General features: G+C 43.6%; 1 protein-coding gene and 1 long non-coding RNA gene across 4 annotated transcripts; one reads left to right on the top strand and one right to left on the bottom strand.

Annotated features, from left to right (window-relative positions):
• Nucleotides 1–2,782: 2,782 nt before the first annotated feature.
• Nucleotides 2,783–7,648, bottom strand: LOC148402459 (uncharacterized). The gene is made up of 3 exons (XR_015855002.1): nt 7,391–7,648; nt 5,547–5,614; nt 2,783–3,171 (listed from the first exon to the last, which is right to left on the bottom strand). It is a non-coding gene; the product is annotated as an uncharacterized LOC148402459 (long non-coding RNA).
• On the top strand, nt 7,339–18,296 carry LOC148402458 (protein FAM110A). Of its 3 annotated transcripts, XM_088365018.1 has the most exons (3): nt 7,339–7,522; nt 14,310–14,607; nt 15,629–18,296. In XM_088365018.1, exon 3 carries the CDS (start codon nt 15,639–15,641, stop codon nt 16,989–16,991), a length of 1,353 nt encoding a protein of 450 aa, XP_088221144.1. In that variant the 5' UTR covers nt 7,339–7,522; nt 14,310–14,607; nt 15,629–15,638; the 3' UTR covers nt 16,992–18,296. The 3 variants fall into 3 exon arrangements, with proteins under 3 accessions (XP_088221144.1, XP_088221150.1, XP_088221137.1); XM_088365024.1 differs by lacking the exon at nt 14,310–14,607; XM_088365011.1 differs by lacking the exon at nt 7,339–7,522 and having other exon boundaries at nt 14,129–14,607.
• Nucleotides 18,297–18,590: the final 294 nt, after the last annotated feature.

Genomic DNA, 18,590 nt, shown 5'->3' with positions numbered 1-18,590 from the left:
AAGCAGCAGTTTTTATTACAGCACTTGCTTACTGTTCACAGAGCTGAGCACGACTCGGTAACGCATATTTCAAAAGTGAAATACTTCTGTTCCAAGCCCAGGAAGACAGGGGGCTGTTATGCAACTGGAATAATGAGGACCCGCTCCCTGCCTCAGCACATCTTTATGATCCAGGCTATTTATGGAAGACTTTATAAATGCTTAAGATATTACCTGCATGCACCAACTCCTACACATGTAGTGCCTGCTAATATTCTTTAGTATTATTCAATAAATGCATTTGTGCAAATAAAGCCCCCCAAACAGAGGCCTCCAGTTGAGTAATCCCTCTATTTGTGGAAATAAGGTACGCTAAAAGGGCACTGGAATGAGACGTTTATTTGTACACATAATTTGACAAGTGACTCCTCACTCTAGATTCACTTGTTTATTATTTTCACCACAGTGGCCTCCCGCTTGCAAAAGACCAGTGTGGAGCCTGAACTCAGGCTGTAAATCTTGTGAAATGAAGGATGAATTTATTTATCATCATGTGTTGTAACTGATCTTTTGCCAGTGTGCCAGTCTCATGAAGGCAAGTGGAGCAAGCAGATTGCTGCGCTGTGCACTTCCACATGATCACAGTTGAACAAAAAGCAAGAGTGATTGTGCCAGTCAGTCACGCACTCAAAACAACTTCATCCTTGAATTTTTCCACTGAGCACACACTATTAGGAAAAAAAAGGAGAAAAGGCAACCAGACGATGTTACCAAACGATTTATGACTACAACAGTTTTCCTCTGTGCTCTTCAAAAGTTGAACATAGAGACGCAAGGATAGTCAAACATTCCGCGTTTAGAGACAGTCATCGGATCGGGGAAAAACTTCCACCTTGTGAAAGTTTGGAAGCCATTTCTAGGCTCATGACAGCTGTTGTGTTGACGAATAGCCTAACCTCGCTGTTTTTTCAAAATAGCCCATAAACAAAACCTCAATTCATACCGCAAGCAAAATGAAATCAAATTGTCACATTATAGCGATGCTCTTTCGAGGTGGGGTCTTTGCATTTTGATGCTCTTTGACAATATCCATCTAAAGACAACATAAATATCTGGCCCACTCACTACTTTGTAGCACGCTAAGCCCACCTATTGTATCACCTATTATTAACACCTATCCAGACGTTCAGGCTCCATTACTTAACACGTAAATGAGGGCATGTTGAGCAAAAACACGTGCGTTTGTTCTCATGGGAAAAGAGAGGCTAATAAGCGCTGCATCCTCTCTGTGTGGGGAAAGAAGCTGAGGTCACGCCGAAATAGTTAATTAAAACAGCTTGTTGCCAAAACATGAGTTCATCATTCTCCAGCTTGTTTTGCCATTTGCCAAGTCCGAGCCTCTAACACTGGCCCCCTCATGCAAAGGCTGAAAACTTAAGGGAAGCTGAGAACGTCTTCATTTTTTGGACTAACTGCAGTGGAGATGTTATTTGTCATACTTTTTGTTTTCATTTTTTAAACAGGCTGAATTCATCCATCCATTTTCTCTACTGCTTATTCTCATTAAGGTCATGGATAAGCTGCCACTTATCCCAGCTGAATTTGTACGAGGAGCGGAGCACATCCTGGTCTGGTTGCCAGCCAATCGTAGGGCTCATACAAATAAACAAAGCAATCACACTCACATTCATTTCTATGGACAATTTAGAGTCTTCACTATCCTAAAATGCTTGTTTAGGAATGTGTGTTCCGTGGAAGCCCACACAAGTGCAAGGAGAGCATGCAAAGTGCACACAGGAAGGCCAGAAATGTACCCTGAGCCTCACAACTGAGAGTGATGTGCTAACTTTAAGTCACCAACCGTGCTGCCCGGCTGAATTGAAATAAATCCTATTGTTTATTTTCATGTTTTTCATTATTTATTTCAAACTCAGGGTTCAGGGAAATTAGCAAAATCTGGATATGTAGTGTATGACGTACCCAGTTTGTTTGGCACTTTAGGAAATCAACAACAAACTATAATTGTATTCACCAATAATTTATGAACTTGAAAAGATGATGGTAAAGACTGCAGATGTGTAGAAAAAGCTTTGAAGCCTGCACTGATTCAGAGCAGCTGATAAATTACCATACAAAAAGTATTTTCTCTGGGATAAAGTACACAACATCTGTCTGTTGTGATTATTAAACACGGCAACATCAAGTTCGTCAAATGGTAGGCTCGGCACCAATCCTGTAAAATATTCTTCGACTTCTTGTCAAACTAAATAACCTTTTGTTCAGCCTGTGCACACAGTATAAACAAAGCTACAAGGCTACAAATATCTTTGTTAGGATTGTTTCGTGTTCTACAGCGTCTTTGTACCGTGTTGGTGACTCATACATCCTAGTCATCCTGAAATCCAGTTGCTGCCCTCTGCTCCTCCCAAAAGACTGTTTCAAAAAGTCAAAAGTTCTATTAACATTGCTCATAGTGTTGCATAAAAGTGGAAGTCCAACTCGGCATCACATGGTCTCTGGTTAAAAGGTCACCGAAAGCCTCACTGGCTGGCTGTTGATAGACGCACAAGCCACAACATAAGGTACAATTGCTGCCTTTACGAAGATTGTTATGTTTATTTTTGATTGACATCAACTGAAAGATAGTAGCTGTTTATGGTTGTACAGTGCTGCCTTGAGATTTTTTTTTTTTTTTTTTTAGATACGAGTCGTGGGGTTTTTTTTGTTTTGTTTTTTTTGCTCTGGGCAGCCTAGCTGCTAAGTCATTACCTAAGCAAAAGACAATCTTTCTCAGACACATTTTCTGAAATAGGCAAACATCTATTCCTTAGTTGTGCTATTTTATGCTTGATGCCTGAGTAAGCACTCTAAGCACAACTAGTATTGATATACAGATGTTCATTTTCCGAGTGTCTCCTTAAAATGCTGTGCTCTCGTACAATTTTCCATGCATAGTGAGCCATTTATCGGCAAAGCGTTGTTATTCTGATCGTTGAAGTGCAGTTTTCCTCCCCCACTTGAAGTCGAGCACTTTGAAAACCCACTCTTGATCCAGCTGCTGTCTGAGAACAAAGCATGCTTAGGAGGATGCGAAAACTTCTCACCTTGGGCAACGCCACCTTGTAATTTGCACTCGTAATCATTTCCAGGCCGAAAAGGAGTTTACATGTCAGCGTGGACACTTTTTATACGCTGGGAAAGAGAAAGAAAACAACCAGTCAGACATGGACAGGATCTTACATTGCTCTCAAAGTTTTAATGGAAACAACACGCCACTGAATAACAGTTTGTGTCCAGGCACGTGTTACATGCTGACTGCCTACTGTAATTCATTCCCATCTGTTTTGTAACTTAACAATATAAATTGCCCTTACTTGGTTTACCTCATTGAGTGAGAGGAAATCAAGGAAGAACATGTGTTCATCTGGAAAGAAGTTTGCTCAGGTTCATTCCGGAATGGATTTTTTTCCCCCCAAATTACGCTCATCTTATGTTTACACAAGAACGACCTTGGAAAATAAGTGTGTACTAGTAGTGCTGAGTACATGCTGTGTAGACCGCTGTTTTTGCGTTGATGCTGCGTTTCCATGTGCATGTTGCGCATTCACCCACTTAGAAGACTGCACAATTCATTTTTAATTGCAATCGCAATTTTGGTTGCCGCAAATAAATGTAAACGATCGAGTTCTTTTTCAACGAGTAGTCAGCCAACCACCAGGAGGGCGATCACATTGCTCAGGCATCAAAATAACAACTCTTGCCCTCTTGAATATGCCGAACAATGTTTGTTGGTGCCAACCTTCGTTTAGTCATTCAGTCCCGTCTTTTTAATTCTCAGTAGGCCTTGTTTCCCCTCAGCCCTCCCAGCACGAGGTAGACTCTGACCTTTGCCATCAAAGCATGAAGCTGTTTTTAGGACACTATTTAGCAACATGCCTGCGCTTTGACTGTTATTGACCGGACCCCACTCCAAACTGGACCCACTGACCCACTGACCAGAAAACACAAATACATTGATCCCCCCCCAGCCCCCCATACTCACTATATCACAATGTGTTTGTTTTCATCGTAAGCACGTGAATGTAGTATGTTAGGAGGGCTTAGGCTATATGGCTTGAATAAAAATGAACACGACTTCTGTTTTCAGAGTTTACATGTGAGTTTTCAGAAACTATGAGCCTCATTTTCCTATGTTTGTGCCTTGAGAATCCAAAAGAGCATTGACAACCAACACACCACCGCACACAAATTTTTTCCCCTCATTTTCAGTTAAAAATGCTTTCATACCCTGAGCCCTGTGGGGAAAAATAGTCATTCCAAATTCCAAACTAATAAGCGTATACAGAGCCGTGTTTGTGCTGCCTTCTCGCTGAATCGTTTACTTATCTGCCGCATATGTCACAGGAGCGGCCGGGGGGCTTCAAAACAAGTCACGTGGTGCCCTCAAGAACTCTTAATGTTTAAACAAGCCAAAATTATTTACTCGCCTTACTTGCCCCACATTGAAGTATGGGAATGTCAAGATGCTCATTGCAAACAATTGTGGAGAAAACAGAAAATAGATTCAATGTGAACCAGGCGTGTATGTACGATATCAACGTCGTAATCATCCAAATCAAATTGGCATATTTTAGCATTGGATGTTTGATCTTGTCACCATTGGGTGACCAAGATGAGGCCTGTCTGGGCATGAGGGAAATATGAGAGGTAACATGAGGGTTGTTGCACTCGTGGAATCTGTGTATGTCTGTGTGTGTGTGTGTGTGTGTGTGTGTGTGTGTGTGTGTGTGTGTGTGTGTGTGTGTGTGTGTGTGTGTGTGTGTGTGTGTGTGTGTGTGTGTGTGTGCCAAGTATGATACAAGAGCGTGATGTTCTCGATCTGCCGTGACCTCATCCTCCTTGTTTAGTGGCCGTCTCCAGATGAAGGCTAAGAGAATCTAATTGGATCCTGGAGTGTTTGGCCTAAGCAGTGAGTACTCTGTGTAACCTTCTTAATCCACCTGCCGCTTCCTTTTGTGGCTTCCAGCCAAGGTGAGCGCTCTCGTGGTGGTACGTTCCCACCGCCGCAGAGGCTGACCAGCGCAGAGCGCTCATGAGCTCTTTATGTTGAGAGGATTGTTCCCAGGCACTGAGATTGTGTAGCATGCAAATAGGGTGAGAGTGTTGGGACAAAAAGTGAGAATCCGGCCAACACAAACAGAAGAAGAGTTAGAGCTGTGGCACGGTGGTCAACACTTTAGGAATGAGATAGTAACAAAACCTTTTGAATTTGATAACCAGATTTCTGATAGATGGTTAGAATCAAAGGAATAAGATATTGTGAATCCATCAGATTATGTTTCAGGAAGCCATGTTGAGCTTTTGAGTTCACACTATGCATTATAAGGTGGCCAAACAGGCAGGCTGTTGTTAATAGTGTGCCATTAACATGTCACGGAGCGGCTCAAAAGATCACTTTCAAGTTCTGGCACTGGTTGTAACAGGCTTAGTTATAAAAGCCCAAATTGATTTTGAACACATATTTAAAATTTAAAAAAAAAAGGAGAAAATGTTGGACAGCTACTTACTGACTGAATCCTTTTTATTCAAGATTGTGTGGTCGCTGCATGGTATGCTGATTGCTGCTACACCCCCGCTGAAGGAAAGAAGAAAAAAGATATCAAATCTGTGGAGAATTAGATGCGATATTCTGGCGTCATGTTGCTACATAATTGATAGCACATAAGAACAAAAGGGATTTACATGCGCTTTGTGTCTCTTCACTAAACTATTGCGCTCCACATCAGCACATGCCATCTAAAAATCTTTTTTTTTTTTGGGGGGTAATTTATTTGTGGTTTTCAGCTTGTCATCGCAATAAGTGACATACAATAAGATTTATTTCTTATAGTTTTTATGGCAGATGTCCTTCCAGAAACGAGCCAGCATTTTTTGGTACATTATAAAATGTTTGTTTTTGGGGCATATCGTTGATCCGTTTGGCTATGCTCTTGTCATTTACCCCAATGATCTTTTGTAGCCATGACGTATTGACTTGCTATGGAATCGCCTCTCCACTAAAGTAGCTATCAATATGTTTTGCTCCACAAAGTAAAAGAAGGCAAGGAATTTTTGGAAGTAATACTCAGAGTTATTCCCTTTAGAAGCTGGTGTCAGAATCTGTTGACCCAGCTGAAATATTTATTGGGCGGTTTACGTCCACTGGTTTATTTTTTACCCTGGAGCTGCCAGTCTGCGGAATCCGAGTGGAATTCCGCTCCCTGCCACGGCCTCCTGAAGATGACGCACCGGTTCCCGCGCGTGTTTGCCTTTTAGGCCGCGTGTGTGTGTGTGTATGTGTGTGCGTGTGTGTCGGTATCGAAGCATGTTGTGTGTGTTTAGCGTGTTCGCTGTGCACCACAGGAAGGCTGGCCTAGTGCACCCCACCCTGGTGCACCCTTTCAAATAAGCACGCCTGTTCATGTTTGTAGAGCGAGAGCCAACACGTGCTACAAATAAATGACGTATGGCGATGCAAACAAATGCCTTTATGGATAATTTCCCTTTTGGCTTCACATGATCATCCAACCCTTTTCAAGTTGGTGTTCCTCCAACCATAGTTTGGAATGACAGGATATCCTAATTTATACTGTGGATGTTATCACATTTCCCATTAACTGGCTCGCTTACTGGCATGCACTTTTCATTCCTGTTAAATAATCGCTTCACTTGTTATTTGGAAGTACCATGAATGATGCAGCATCTTTGAACCCAATGCACCTGATTACATGAATCGCTCACCTATTATTGTGTGCAAACGTTTATAGCGATAAACAAGTGGATGAATCTCATTATATTTTTTGATATCACAGAGTATGTCTGAGTCCCGTTTTGTATGCAAGTCATCAATTAACCACCAGGATCGAAATAACATTAGGCCACAGCAAATGTCACAGTTTAAAAGGCAAGTAACCTAACCATAATGTCATACGATTTGGGCCTTTTTTAATTCTCTGTAAATCCCTCTGCTTCCGCTGTAATCTTGATTCACCGCAAGTTGATTGTGTATAGGTTATTGATCGGCACATTTTCCTGACATTAGGCTCGCACTGACACGGTATAGCCAATCTGCCGGCGTGGTATGAGTGCACTCCATTTGACTGTTTCGTTATTACTATCACCATTATGACATTCCTGGTTAGTGCCAATGTGTGAGGCATAAATGCCAAGAAAAAGAGTAGCCAGGATGACCTATGACAAATTCTTGAAAGCTCCCGTGACTGAGCAAACAAAAGTTTCCTGTCCACTCTCTCAACTGCTTTTCCTGGTTTTCGACAAGAGTGGGTGGAGCCTGCCTGCCTGCCTGTGTAGGAGGAAAAGAGAATCTCATCCTTAAGAAGCAGAAGGACAAGCAGGTTGGCGCTCACACCACCTGCACGGCCACCGCGCTTGGTTGGAGCGGCGTCCTTTTCATCAGCTGCCTGCGACTCTTTAGGAAGCCAAAGTTGCTTTCGGGCGTCTTCACCAAGAGTTTGGAACTTTGTCGCTGAACCGTTGACATCCTGTAAGTAAACATTAGCTTGTGTCCTGTTTGGAGACTGGCTGGTGTGTACATATGGGTTGTGGGTGTGTACACTTAAACAAGGACGAGGGTCGACTGTTTCGGTTGCTCAGGGTGTCACGTGAGTAAAAAAAAAAAACTAATCCTGCAGTAAGAGAGGCAGCTGTTCCTGAGTTGGAAAGCCAGTCTAAAAATATGATTGAAACATTTAGCATCTCTGCTCTATTTTAATTCCCTCTCAGCTGTGATGTGACACTTGAACATGGTGAGCTGCTTAAAAGGCATCTGATGTTTCGAATACCACCTGAGGCTGTTGGTAAAGTAAACAGTAACAGACTCTTTCAAGACTTCTACTCAGGCTCCAACAAGTTGATTTAGCTATGGTGAAAGCACAGTTCCCAAACTAAAATCTGTACCAACCAACATTGCAATTAATCACTTTTAATTAGAGCTGAGATATGGTGCTTTTTTACGACAGGGAAACCAGAAAAAAAAAATGTTTTTGGAGGACTTGAACATAATAGTCGCCTTTTCATTCATTTTAACGGAGAAAAATATTTAACATAATCAAATTGGTTACAAAACGACAGCATATAGTTTCTTGGTCAGAGCAGCCCTCATAACGACAATGTGGTTGCCATAAAGATGAGTTTTGACAGCCCTGCTTTACAGCTTGAGAAAAATGTGCGGTTTGTGCCAAGAGATGACAGCAATGTAATAGATGGCATCAAAATTTGCTCGGCTGTGATCACAAATATCAAAAAAGCCAATAAAAAAGGCGAACAAAAAAAAGAGAACAAATACTTCCCTTTAACTCCTGTGGTTAGCTAGCACACTGGTGGTGCCGTGTGTCGACTAGTTTGTATTCTCAACATAAAGTTGAAACAAGTATTTCAGTGTCACTCAACCTCCTGCTACACAACAAACAATCATCGATGTCTTCATTGTATATTCATTGATTTTAAAATGAGTTATGGTATGCATATTTATTAGTGTTTGTCTAGATTATGTTTGAAAAGTACAATTTCGGGTTTAATCCAGAGAAACGAGTTTTTGACGATTTTTCTTTGTGCAGCCATTTTGGAATATTACCCCTGCAAGAGGAGTTACTATACAAAACAAAACAATAACATATTCATTCACCTTATGATGATTAACCTTTTGCCATCGTGATGATGTGGATTTCCCCACGTTCAACTTTTGCAACATCAGGCAGTGACACTGAGCTGAATAAGAGCAGCGGTGAGTCAATTGAAAGTTACAGATACGTACATGGGGGGTTAACTGAGGCAACACAGATTTTTGACAGGGCTATATCTCCCCTCCGGTTTGGCCAATATGTGCTAAAGTCTGATGCTACCTTTGCTGTCCTCTTCCACCACCTGCTCCCCGACACTGAAAAATAGGGGTGCTTGGATGCAAGAAAAATGAGATCAGACCTGCAACCCCTGGATGGAATTCAATTGTGCATGACTGTCCAATTTTTCTTGAGGCCACAGACGGCGGTCGTGTGGAGACGAGGGGGTTAAGAGAACAGTGGTGGATGGAGGAGATGGGGCGGGCGTCGGGGGAACCATCTAAAGTTGTAATAACGGACTGCTCATGGTTCACCGCCCGCTCTTGCAGTTGACTAAATCCTTGTGCAAAACAGTTGCATAACTGTGTATTCCAGACACTGCACAGTCATGCATTTGGCTGATGTTCTCCACCCAGCCACGCACGGAGGGAGTTGATATCTTCAAAAGACTCTTGCTTTCCAGTTGGCCTTTCTGTCTTCATTAGCTGCACTGGCAGATCCCTAAATCAGCCCTAAAAGGGAGTGGTTGATAACCTTTTGAACTCTCCCTTCAAGCTCTTGATTGACTTGAAACTGTGCTGTATGTCCCGGGGCTGTTACACTGCGCTAGTGTTGCATTCTTATAAGCTAATCAAAGTATCTTCAGATTTTCTAATACGTGTAGATTGTGAGTCAGTCAGCTGTGTTGTCGCAAACTCTAACGTAATGTAACTTTGTATGCGTCACAGGAAAAGTTCAGCATCCGTTCAAACAAGCAGAAAAGCCACTGCCTCTTTAAAAGGAGAGTTGTGGTTTTATGATGTGCTTGCTCTATTGCTAAGGCAGGTTGTGTTGCAATACTAATGTCGCCTTGCTACAAATCATTTAAGTCTAGCTCAGGGCGGTCCTCGATTTACGATGGTCCCAACACACGACATTGGAAGTGATTTTCATACAAAATATTTACTCCTGTGATTCTGACATTTCAAGGTTACTTCTGGTGCGAAATAAACTAGCCTTAGGGTAGAACATCCTGTGCTGCAATATATTTTAGTCTCTGTGTTCAATGGTGCAGCTCTTGCCGCTTTTTAAATATTCATTTATTATTTGTTTTGTTAGTTTTATTTTAAGTTAGGTACGATCGGGACGAATCCTGAAGGAAGTTTAGAATTTTTCTGACACCTTAGGTGGGAAGAACATTTCCCTAGAAGCATTTCTTCCCACAATTTCCCCTCTTTTCGCAAGTTCTGAAAGTTCTGTTGGTTTCTTCACGATCTGCGAGCAATGTCACGGACGAGACATCTTGCGTCACAGAACACACACATGCACGTGAATGCACTTTGCTCATGTCTGGCAATGTTTGTTTGACATGGGTGGATGGTGTTTCACTTTTTCAACTCTTCTTCTCTCGCTGTGTACACTTGAAGGAGAAAAGTATGTGAACCCTTTGGAATTTCTTACATTTCTGCATAAATTGGTTGTAAAATGTAGTCTGATCTTTATCTAAATGACAACTGTAAATTATCTTGATAAACATTTTTTTTCATTCATGATAAGTTGTCCTGGCTCTGAGATAGCAAAGCCCACCCATACAATGAAGCGCCCCCCTCCCTCCATCCACCATGCTTTACAGTTTGGATAAGATTCACATATTGCTTTGCTGTGCCATTTGTGTGTTCCTCCCAAACAATTCAACTTTGGTTTGGTCTGTTCAGTTTATTTTATCAGTAGTGCATCCAAGTGTTCTTTAGCAAACTTCAAATGTGCAGCAATGTTTTTCTTAGACAGCAACGGCTTCCTCTGGGGTGGTCTCCCATGAACCCCATCCTACGATCGTTCCTTGGAAGAGAAGCAGTAGAGTTGATTTTGTTCCCCCCATTCTAGACAATTTGCTTAACCTTGAACTAATGAACATCAAATGATACTTTTGTACCTCTTCCATTTTCATACAAGTTTCTATTTTATGTCCCTGAGATACTGTGGCATGACCTCAAGAGAGCTATTCCCAGCAGACATCCCAGGAATCTGGCTTAACTGTAAGAGGGATGGCCCAAAATTCATCTTGATCGTTACACACATTTGATCTTACAATTACGGGAAACGTTTTGGTTGAGGTTTCTACTAAATAAGTTGAGACTAGTTATTAAATCCAAGACTTCACCCCCCCCCCCAAGTGACAGTTTCTTCCCCAAATAAAAATTATGAAAACATGATTGCATTAGTTACAGCAGACTGTTTATTTTGATAACCAAACTGTTATGACCAACGTATGCAGAAATTTAAGAAATCCCAAAGTGTTTTCATGTTTCCTTCCACTGTACTTCTTCAGCCGCCCTGAAAGTGGTGAGAAAATATAAAGTGGCAAATTGCTTCCAGCCCAAAAGTTTGCCTTTAATTATTCCTATGCGAGCTGTGCTGCTCATGGATTCCCCTCTGCTGAAGCTTTCTCTTCACACTATGGACATGTCTGGTCATCATCATAAATCATATTCTTACACATTAATATTATGGTCAGAAAGAACAGCGTGGTTCATCTTAATTGTATGACGATGCAATCAAGCAAGTTTCCGTAATTTAATTTCATTCCTTGGTTGTAGACTGCGGTGGGTTGTTGTGTTGCATTTATCTTCTTTGGAGGCATCATCAATTGGAGGGTTGGTTTTGTTTTCTTGGGTCTTCATAGCTCTGTCTTGCTCCCACACAAACACTGGGACCTTTGTACCTCCAGAAATCTCATTCAGGAAGTTGGGTTGATGATACTTTGAAGAATTACAGTATTCACCACAGCTTTACACGCTTGCATGTGCTGTGTATGAGATGGTCACATGAAGAGTGAGGTTCCAATACGTCTAGCCTGACAAGTCTTGCTGGAGCCATCTTGTGTGTGTGTGCCCCCCCCCCCCAACACACACACACACACACACCTCCCCCCCGGCCATATAGTCAACAGACGGCCCCTATTCAAATGATTTAAAGGGTGAATACGTTGCACATTCATTTTCCATTTAGCTGCCCAACCCAAAACGATGAGCCAATGAATGGCAATAGCTGCTTTTCTCACTACAATGTGACAATATTTGCATGTTGGCTTCACCGGGTAAGAAGATGTTCTATGCGTGTGTGTGTTTTGTGTTTTTACTGGCCATTTTTTATTTACCCTCATCAGAGCCATAAATTTGTTTTTGTACAGAAGATGAGTTGTTTTGTGTTCACTGCAGCATTACAGCAACAGTTGAACCGTGTTTCTTGGATATTTAAAAAAAAAATCAATCAAATTTGAAATACTCTTGAAATGCCAAAGAAAGAAACCCTGAATACAAGCAGTCGGCTTGTATCATTTATTTACAAAGCATATTGCAGGCTTTCAGTCATTTTACACGTACATGTTAATGGGGATTGTTCTAATGCTGCTTATCTGCGAACCACTTTTACTCACTACTGGGCTAGCCAGGTCTTGATTGGCAGCCTGAATTGATTTATTTACGATACCACATGTTGTAGATAAGCATTGACGAGGACTGTTGATGACAAGGCGCAATGTAGGCTCTGTATTGACACTGAATTACTACGTCTGGCAAACACCAGGTAAATGTGTACCATTCCTACGACGTAAGATACGTCTTTCTTTGGAGCATCAAAAGATGCTAAATATGGGCTGGATAGTTTTTTTAAGGTTAATGACAAGGTTGCAGCTGACTAAACCTTAGGTGTCTAAGGTTTCAATGACGGCACATTTGTTTGGTTTAGTCCCTCTCCAGAGTGAATTTCTATGGACTGAATCATATCCTAATAATATGTAGAGTACTCATCTCAAGTTTAACATGACCATGTGAGGTACAGGACTAGTGAAGCTTTCCTTTTCCTGAATTCTTTGTAGAATTTTAGCAGCCCAACTTACCCGGAGGAATTGATACCAAAAGTTAACATTCAACAAACAGGTGTCAAAGATAATTCTGTATGTCACCACTTGACTAGCCAGACTTGAAGCTACACTTAAGAGTTGAACTTCCAAAATTACATCACCTCGATGTTGTAAAGTTCTGAATTTGACTGAAACATCTGTGACTCTTAAAGTTGCGCAAACTGTACCGTCATCTCTAGCAGTCCTCATACGAGAAAGACTCAAGAGTTGAGAAATTAGGTTCCAGGTCAATATGTAGTTCTGAAGAGAAAACTGCAATCATCACAAAGGCGGCAACATAAAACTAAAAGACAGAGACAGCTTTGTTCATCGCCTCCTTGTCAGATCTCTACCGGAATTTTCTATTTCGCTGCTGTTTGCTGTCAAGCTAGCTCACTATCAGCCATGGCCAACGCTAGCTACTCCTCGACCGTGGCGCCTTAGAAGAGCAGGCATTTTCATTACAGAAAGGTGAACAAGGAGGGCTTGATTCATGTTACATAATAAACTTGGTCTGATCTACTGATCTCCTCCTCCTGAACAGATGGAGTGTGGATTTAAAAGCAAGGTGTGTGCACGTAAGCCCTTTGATTGGCCCAACTGCAATTCTGTCAACTCCTTGATGTGCCCATCAATTACATGCGGATTTCTTAGTAGCTGAATGTTGGCACACTTGAGACTCCTGCTTCTTAAGGAATAGTTGAGAATATTCAATTTCAAGATCAAATTATTTAAATCTTCCTTGGCTTCACACAAATCTGTCCGTGTGCGTGGGCTGTCAAGCTTGCTGTTGCTCTTTCTGCTGCTGCTGATCTGGCTCTGAGCTGATGAAGTAGGGGTAGGGGAGAAAACAGTCACGTGCCGAGGAAGACGGCTATAAAAAGACTAATTAAAACATGTGCCGATTGATATTGTGGAGGTGAGAGAAAGGGGGAAGACAAGAGGATGATGTAACCCAGAGTTGCGTGCTGTGATGTTGAAAGGACTTTTGTGGAAAAAAGACATTTTGACGGAAGCAGGCAGAAACTTTCACCACTGGTAATAGTCGCTCACTAAAAAGTAAAAATAAAAAAATTGTGACACAATCCTCTGTTGTGAGGACAAGAGGCCAAGAAAGGGAGTTACTGTACACACAATTTTAATGCAAGTCGTTATACAAAAAAAAAAAAAAAAAAGCTGTTTGCAGCTGTTATGGCCGTTGGACCCCCCCCCCCCCCCCCCCTTACACGCACACACACTTACTTTCTCTCTTTCAAAGAATTTTCATTTGAATGAAATCCCTCCCTCAGTACACTGTTGTTCTCACATGGGGGGAGGGGTCTGATTGGTCAGGATGCCTTACGAGGTAAACCAATGAATGCGTAGTCCCGCCCCTAACTCCACCCCCCGAGGGACGCTGAGGTCCAAGGCCCGGTATGTGATTGGAGGGCTGTAGGAACCAGACGTGGTATTAAGTGCCGTCCCGTCTGCTCTACTTCAGTACTGAGGAGAGTCCCGACTGGCTGCCAGAGTGTGTGAGTGTGTGAAAGAGAGAGTGAATGTGTGTGTGTGCGTGCATGCCAGGATGAGACTTACATAGGCATTTGATTTGGACTTATTTTCACACTCCTCAGGACTGGAGTTTGCTTCAGATCACATCTGGAAACGTTGACTTGGGGATGTTGTTGTTTGCCGGCTGATCCGCCTCAGCTGATCTCTGCTTGAAGAGTCTGACCAGTGACCCTGATAGACGGCTTAACCCCCCCCCCCTCATTTGGGTCACCGCCGAACCTGACAGCGGTGTCCTTGCCGGACCCGATGTGGAATTTGACCCCGACTGACCCCGACCTCGGAGAAGCCATACACTGAGGCCGGACTGGGAGAAAGAAGGGTAAACGAGAACGAGGAGTGAGAATATCAGCATAGAGAGTGGTAAGCATGTTAAAGGGGCTTGGAGGGGGGAAGGGGAGCGTTGCGAGACAAGACAAAAGTACAAAAGAGTGATTTTCAAGCTGAGGGAGAACATGTAGGGGCTTCATTGTCCATTAAAGTCTCACTTTTGTTTACTGACCCCTTCTGTTGTAAGAAGAATTGGTAACCAGCAAGTCACACCAAAGACAAACTTTTTTTTTTTACCTGATGTACACATGCTTTCAATCTCAAGGGCAGAATTTAGTTCTGTTTTTTGAAAAAAAGCAGAAAGTAGTACATGGTACAGTTGGGCGGCAAGACGGTGCACGAGTGCTTAGCATGTCTGCTTCACAGTTGTGAGGTTCGGGATCAAATATCAGCCAGTGTGTGGAGTTTGCATGTTCTCTGCCTGCTTGCTTGCTTGGGTTTACTCCAAGTACTCTGTCCGGGTTCCTCCCACACATTCCCAAACTTGCTGTTGTAGTTGCATGTTCGACTGGACTTGGGAGTGTGAATGTTTACTTGTCAATATGTGCCCCTGGGCTGGCAACCAGTATACAATGTGGCCCACTCCTGACTCCAAAACTCAAAGCTATAGCGCACCTGATGACAAGCGCTGTTGAAAAGGGATGCTTGGTATTGCCACTATTTACATCTGTTGCTGCTGACCACAGCAAGGAGACAAATGAGGGCTAGAAAACAGAGTGCTTCAGCAAAGTTCAAACTGTCCAGCAACTGAGTAGGCACAGTACCGTAGAATGAGTATAATATGTAATACACACGGTGCATTTTGAAAAGAAGCTTTTTAATATGGGGAATACAGTGAGACCTCCTCGTGATGCTCAATTTCTCAACCATTCATGGTTACCTTCACGTCAACAAAAAATGTATGAGTCTTCAAGGAAACTAACAAGCATGTTAGGCATGTACTTTGAGGACGCCTGAGTAACTTAGCTTAAAACGTAAAAATGCTGACCACCATTGTGGCTCTTCTAAATCAAAAAGCTTGTGACTACAGTCAAATCTTCTTGCTGTTTCTCAGCTTCACCAGTATGCCAGTGGAGACCCTGCGGCCCTCTGACGGTCGCCTGGCCGGGGCCCCCTTCACCTCCGCCATGCCCTTCAGGATCCTTACCAAGGGGCCCGACTACTTTCGGCGCCAGGCTGAGCCGGCTACCCGCAAGCTGAGCGCCGTGGAGCGTCTGGAGGCGGACAAGGCCAAGTACGTTAAAAGCCAGCAGGTGGCGCTGACGCGGCAGGCGCCGGTCAAGCCGCCGATCATTCGCAAGCCCCTTGTCCCCCCGGCTATGATAATGCAGTGCCACATGGGCACTCCCCCTGCCCGGAAAAGTCCGCGCTGCCCCACTAGCATGGACAACAGTGGCGTGAGGGAAGGACCGGGAGGGAGACGAGGACCGCCTCTCAATTTGGATATTTTAAACAATCTCATCAACGACGTACGTGACAGCCCACTGCCCTCCTCCCAGTCGTCGTCGTCCACCTCCCCCTCATCCTCGTCCCCTTCCTCGGGCACCAAGAGCATCGGCAGCAGCTTGTCAGCAGAGCACGATAAGAACAGCCGACTCCTGAACAATCTCAAATCGCGGAGCGCCGCCACCACCAACTCGACCACCTCGTCCTCCACGTCTTCCCCGCTCAACCCCAGCCATCGACCTCCCCCTGTCCCGGCACGGGCGCCCCGCATCCTCGTCCCGTCGGCCTACGTCCCTCCAAATACGGTCACGGTACGCAGGGTAGACGTTCGACCACATGCAGAAATGAGGAAACCCCAGAGGCCCCAATTCAGGCCCCGACAAATTGCCCAAGGTCAAGTCACACACACCCAGGTCCCCCCGCCACCTCCGCCAGCACCCAAAAACCCACCTCAATCAAAAGCCACCACGCCGTCACCCCCTTCTTACCTGCCGCCCAGCCCCATGCTGGTCCGTGCAGGTATGATGCCGCCTGCCTCGCCCGCTTTCACCCGCCTGTCCAACGCCAGCTCCAAGGGCTCAGCCCGCAAGCACCCGTCACTGCACCGCTCCAAGTCCGACCTGAGCGACCGCTATTCCCGGGCCACAGCCGACCTGGAGCGCTTTTTCAACTACTGCGGGTTGGATCCCGACGAGGTGGAGGGCATGGGCGGGGTGGAGCGCTTCACCAGGGCCAACTCAGACATTGTGTCCATCTCCAAGCTCCGCAGCGTCAGCACGCCAAGCTCAGAGTGCGGGGACGAGGCCGACAGAGGCCGGGAGGACTGCGAGGACGATGAGGACGGGCCCGTCGGAGGCAACGAGCGCGTCCCCTACGGCATCTCGGTCATCGAGAGGAACGCTCGAGTCATTAAGTGGCTCTACGGCATCCGACAGGCACGAGACACTAACAGCGCTGTTTCGAACGTGTAGACTAAAACTCCACTTTTTGTTGTATTTATACGAAGAAGGGAAGTCAGTCGTTTCATCGTTTGTGGCCTTAAGTCTGACATTTTCATGTCCTTCCGACGGAGACTCACATTTTACATTTGAAGACTTTTGAGGAAGTTGAAACAGGCCCTTCCTTTTTCACTTGAACAATGTTACGTTGTATCTGTAAGTTAGCAATAATAGACTGACTAGGGTGGTTCCTCATACAAAGCAACGGTACTGGCTCTGTGTCAATCTGCGTCTGAGTGTCGCAGAGAACCTCGCTAATGCTGTGAAAGTCACAAAAAAAGCTTCCATCAACAACATATTGTATTTTTCAGTCACCTCTGGCTGCAAGACTGTTCTTCTACTCGTTTTCGTTGGCATGCAAGTGTATTTCTGTACATTTGGCACTTTTTGTCAACAAAACACGCATGTACTATGTACTTCGTTGCACCGACACTCATGTTTCAAGTCAGTAAACATCAAGATACTAGCAGCTTTCATTTGTGAGTGTATGTGTGTCCGCTCATTTTTTGGGATTAGGCTGCGGGATGAATCGTGTTTACCTCGCATGTCCCAGCACAAAGCTGCTAAAATGAATAACAAGTAGCATGAAAAGAAACAACAGATTTTCATTTTCGCACTCAAAACGGTTTGATCAGGGATGGGCTACAGAACATCCACGAGAGCTTTTTATGCGGCGTGACATGCAATTGAAAAACAAACAAAACCTCAGAGGAACTGTTGTAAAAAAGCCCTGCATCATTTAAGCCACAAATGTTGATAATACTGTCACATACAAGAAATAAATCCCCTTTTTTTCCCCATAATCCCTCAGAGGACTTGAACTCACCCATGTTAACGTTTTACTAAAGAATTCAGTCATGGATTTAAAAAAAGTGTCTCAGGAAATTGTTTGGCTTACTAACACAAATGGACCAATATTTATTTGGAGAATCTATTTTAATATAGTCAACACTTGTGTATGGACTTGAATTCAATCTGAAGTGCAATCTATTCAAAGTCCCCCCCCCGCAATTAAGTTGGAAGAAATGAAGACACCCACACACGCGTACAAATACACCGTGTGTGAGTGTGTGTGTTAAAAATGATGAAAATCTCAGTGTGAATGCGTCTACATAATCTTACTGCAAAGGTTTTTTGTTCTTTTCCCAGGACATTCCTCCTTTAAGATGTCATGTGTCACGGGTTTGACAGTAGCTTCGAAATACGGATGCACAAAGAGATCCGAAAGGCTTTAAAATGGTGTCTTTGAATTTATGATTAAAACACAGCTCAAGAGAATTCTCGTTGTCTGTTGACTTGTTTTTTTTTCCCATGATAATTCTGTTTCTGGGTTTGAATTTTAGTTTTGGTCTCCCTGTAGGAATTTGCATGTTCTTCCGTGCTCACGAGAGTTGGCTCCCGGGACGCTTTGAGGCTCCTCATTTACAGTCAATTGCCAAATCGTTAAAGACAAAATTTTTATGATCACCATCATTATTTTTGTGTGTTTTACCTCCACCATTGAGGACCAAGCAGGTTTTCATTTTTGTTTATAAAATACAACAAAAAAATTATTGTTGGGTCATGGGCTCC

This window comes from Syngnathus floridae, chromosome 2, assembly GCF_059516105.1.
Source record: "Syngnathus floridae isolate MCC-2025c chromosome 2, RoL_Sflo_1.0, whole genome shotgun sequence".
Taxonomy (NCBI): domain Eukaryota; kingdom Metazoa; phylum Chordata; class Actinopteri; order Syngnathiformes; family Syngnathidae; genus Syngnathus; species Syngnathus floridae.
This window is presented reverse-complemented; position numbering and strand designations above follow the sequence as displayed.

What these genes read in the sequence shown, in the direction of transcription:
- LOC148402458 (XM_088365024.1), top strand. Translation starts at nt 15,639, where the DNA reads ATGCCAGTGGAGACCCTGCGGCCCTCTGACGGTCGCCTGGCCGGGGCC.